A 3487-nucleotide genomic window follows, 5' to 3' on the forward strand; every position below is an offset into this window, starting at 1 on the left:
ACAGTAACAGAATTTAGTACGTTTTTGTCAATAACCCTCATAAACTTAAATAACTTATAGAAGGTGGCAGAGCAAATTTAGATGCCAAAATGGTCCTTAAAAGATGATTTTAGAAAGCTTCTTCTTACGCAGAAAAAAACAAGTTATATTTATTGCGTTTATATAAGCTTTGCATAATTAATAGCCCTCGTTGTCGGTGACGACAAAACTTGCGCTGACTGCTTTTCATATACAGACCCATTTTTCCTTGATTCCAGTGCCTTTATAAGTCACAATAAGCATACACAGATTTACGTTTGACTTTCAAATCCTCTGCAGCATCTTTACACACAACAACATTCTTTTGATAAATGATGGTCTCTGATCTGAGCGCGTGTCACGCAGAAAGTAAGTGAGAAACCATAAACGTTTTGAAATCAGAATGGGCTTGCCGCGAATACCACTGTTTAAGCACCTTACATATCTTGCTCATTGTATGCCGAAGGAGTTCATCGTGTGCTAAAAGATGATTATATCCTGGCGGCTCTAGGCCGTAAATATGTAATCCTTCTCGCCCCATTAAGGAGACAATTTGACTATGAATGTTTCAGTCTGCGGAATGGAAAAATTTTGTGCCGAAAGGGTTACAGAATGAAAAGGAAAGTATTTGCAACGAAGTGTAAACTTGTCAAGTATTGAGCCTAACTGTTTGGCTCTACGTCGATTGTGATCTACACAGTTCATGTATCGTTGCGCACAGCGACGTCGTCACCGCATTTCTTACAAACAGTGGCAAGATGGGAAACCTTTTTTGCCGTGTACAACTCTATCGTAACAAATTTGGATTTGAACTCGGTAAGGTATATCCAAAATCAGAAATTTCTCAATCGAGATGGGTCCAATTGATAAACTCGGCCAGACAAATAAAAATTCAAGGTTACTTGCATTCATGCAGTAGAAGCAGCTTTGCCTACTATTCAGCACGAATTAACGGATTGACGCCTTACTGCACACATTGTTGACGAATGTCGGCTGCAAAAATCTAGACAAATTAGCATCATGGTAGCCGCGGTGTTATACGCCTTTCGAAGCGGATGATTACTTTTTAAAAGCATATCGAAAATTAAAGTATAAGAAGCTGATGACTTGCATATTATTGCAATCAGTGTTTTTCGTGACAAAGACGACAACGTGCGGGCTACATTTTCAAAATGCCGCTCTGTCTCTAAGATCATAGCATTTTGAGCAAAAAAACTGTATAGAAATAACATTATGACAGCAAGAAGCTTATCTGAGAAAGCTCGGGATGTTGGCAAGTTATGCTTAATTAAGAAACTGTTGTAAGCCCAAAAAGATAAATTAGCATTTCGAACACACCAATTCACCACATAGCTCGAAGCTTTTATCATTATTTGCTCGGTCTCTCTAGGTAGAGTAAAGCCAACATCGTCAAGTATCGCCACGATTTGAAAGATCACAAAGAGCCATTAGGAAGAGCAGAACGGTGAGATTACCAGACTGGAGATTAAGTACAGACGAGGATCTTAGCTTGTCACTGTTCTAGTAAAAACGTCAATAAGGACACACAAAGGGCTTGAGCGAGAAGGAATGACTCAACGATTATCAGGGGTCGTGCGGATCCCGTTTGTGCTTTGCGAGAGAGACATTACGACGTGGTAACACGAGGCAGGCATCCGTACCGTCCTCAAACCAGGAGTGCGCAATAATTCACCAAGTTTCTGTCAAGTAACATGCCAACGGTCCAAACTATAGGGGTTGAGTGGCGCCAAAGACGTTTTCTCCCGTGTCGAGCACAAAGCAATACGAATTCTCTATTCGTCACTGATATTTCGCACCAAAGGCATATACTGACAGCTGGCGTAATGTGCATGCTTACAATGAGTTAAGCGCAGAGATCGTATCGTCGAAAACACCGATTTGGCAAGAGAACATGCTACAGAACTGTGAACTCGGGAGTTTTCTGTACGATGCTGTAGCCCTGATCAGTGAACCTCTTCATCACCTAGTGATGTCTCTCAGTGGAAGGGGATGGTTGAGCCCAGGGACAGTTTTTCGTACCAACGACGTTCGACCGAATGTTGTGACAACTAGTGAGGCCACGTCATGCCAATGTACATACCTATTTTGATGACTTAATTACCCATGCTTCTGCACAGCATGGGTAGTTAAATGTGGAGATCCACATATATCACTTGCAAGCGGTGCTTGTGTGTATGCGCTTGAATGTGCTTTTTAATCATAGACAAGCGTGTCTCTAGATAGTGTTTTGCTCGGTCAACAGCTTTAACAAATAAAGAACAATTGAATCTAATCTACACAACCCCTGCCAGTCTTATATTAACGTCAGTCATGTGGCGGCGGGGAGACGCATGCAGGGCTGCCTTCGAGACAGCGCAAGAAAGCCTCATGTGGGACCAGACTCTGACATGTTCAGGGCCATAGCCATTTCATGTCGCCAGTGAGTATTTGACTTTGTCTTGGTCGATGTATTGCCTGAAATTGATCACGATAGCATTATATGCATTAATATTTTTCAGCAAAAGCGGCATTGAATCAATCTTTTTAATGATAAAGACCTACTTGCTGTGAAGTACGCTCACGTCAAGGTCAGGGCAAACGTGATCGGCTTAATGCCGTTCACGATCGGTACGGATCGTGTACAGCGACTTATTAATATTTCTTCCGAACATTGGCAAGGTGACCGCACATTATTACCGAGAGTGATTTCGGGGTAAGTAAGGTAAAAGTCAAGTCGTCTTGACATGGTAAAAAATGGAGTTTTTGTTTCACTCAAACTGTGAAGTGTCTCATCTCACGTTTTTGACGACACGCATTAAATGCTACGCACAGCGTGCAGATCAGAGTAGTTGCATTCTTAAGAGCACTGGGACGAAATACTTTCATGAGTTTGGATGTCACTTTTCGATGCATTGTAATGCACTTCTGCAAAGGATATCTCTGGTTTAGGCCCGCTGTGCGAGCTTGTCCCACTTGAAACTGGGGTCTCGTGATAAAAATCTCGATCCCCTTAAGATGATCATCTAGAGAAAAGACATACGTCTTTGTTAGCGCTGTGGCAATCTCTTATATACCCACGGACATATCGTGTCAACTTTTGACTTATGAGCGGGTGCCTTTCGTAAGACTGACATTTCTGGCAAAGTGTTGGTATATATACGCCCAATTATACCAGTATTGCGGTCTTTGCAGACCGGATAAGCGTAACGGCTGATATCGTTGCTGTTAACAAAAAAACTTATCGATAGGGATACAGCCAGCTGTGTTTCGACAGAACATTATCTAGCACAGCTTGCCAATGATTGTTGTATATATTAAATCGAGATCGACGTCTTACAGTAGATATTCAGTAAAATGATATTTCGGTGTGTTGGGCGTCACGCGCCGAGTGTGCGACGTTATGGTGGAATCCAAAATGTGCAACGACAACTTGCAAATGCCAGAAGCAGACGGACACCAGCAGAGTTTG

At 42.1% G+C, this 3487-nt stretch overlaps 2 protein-coding genes across 2 annotated transcripts; both read right to left on the reverse strand.

Annotated features, from left to right (window-relative positions):
• Nucleotides 1–982: 982 nt before the first annotated feature.
• Nucleotides 983–1214, reverse strand: PHALS_10087 (uncharacterized protein; the record flags this gene model as incomplete). The annotated part of the gene is made up of 2 exons (XM_024725449.1): nucleotides 983–1011; nucleotides 1082–1214. The coding sequence occupies 2 exons, from the start codon at nucleotides 1212–1214 to the stop codon at nucleotides 983–985; spliced, it is 162 nt and encodes a 53-aa protein (XP_024576225.1).
• Nucleotides 1215–2875: 1661 nt separating this feature from the next.
• Nucleotides 2876–3102, reverse strand: PHALS_10088 (uncharacterized protein; the record flags this gene model as incomplete). Its single annotated transcript, XM_024725450.1, has 2 exons — nucleotides 2876–3027; nucleotides 3093–3102. The coding sequence occupies 2 exons, from the start codon at nucleotides 3100–3102 to the stop codon at nucleotides 2876–2878; spliced, it is 162 nt and encodes a 53-aa protein (XP_024576226.1).
• Between the last annotated feature and the right edge of the window lie 385 nt (nucleotides 3103–3487).

This window comes from Plasmopara halstedii (assembly GCF_900000015.1).
Source record: "Plasmopara halstedii genome assembly, contig: Scaffold_444, whole genome shotgun sequence".
Taxonomy (NCBI): domain Eukaryota; phylum Oomycota; class Peronosporomycetes; order Peronosporales; family Peronosporaceae; genus Plasmopara; species Plasmopara halstedii.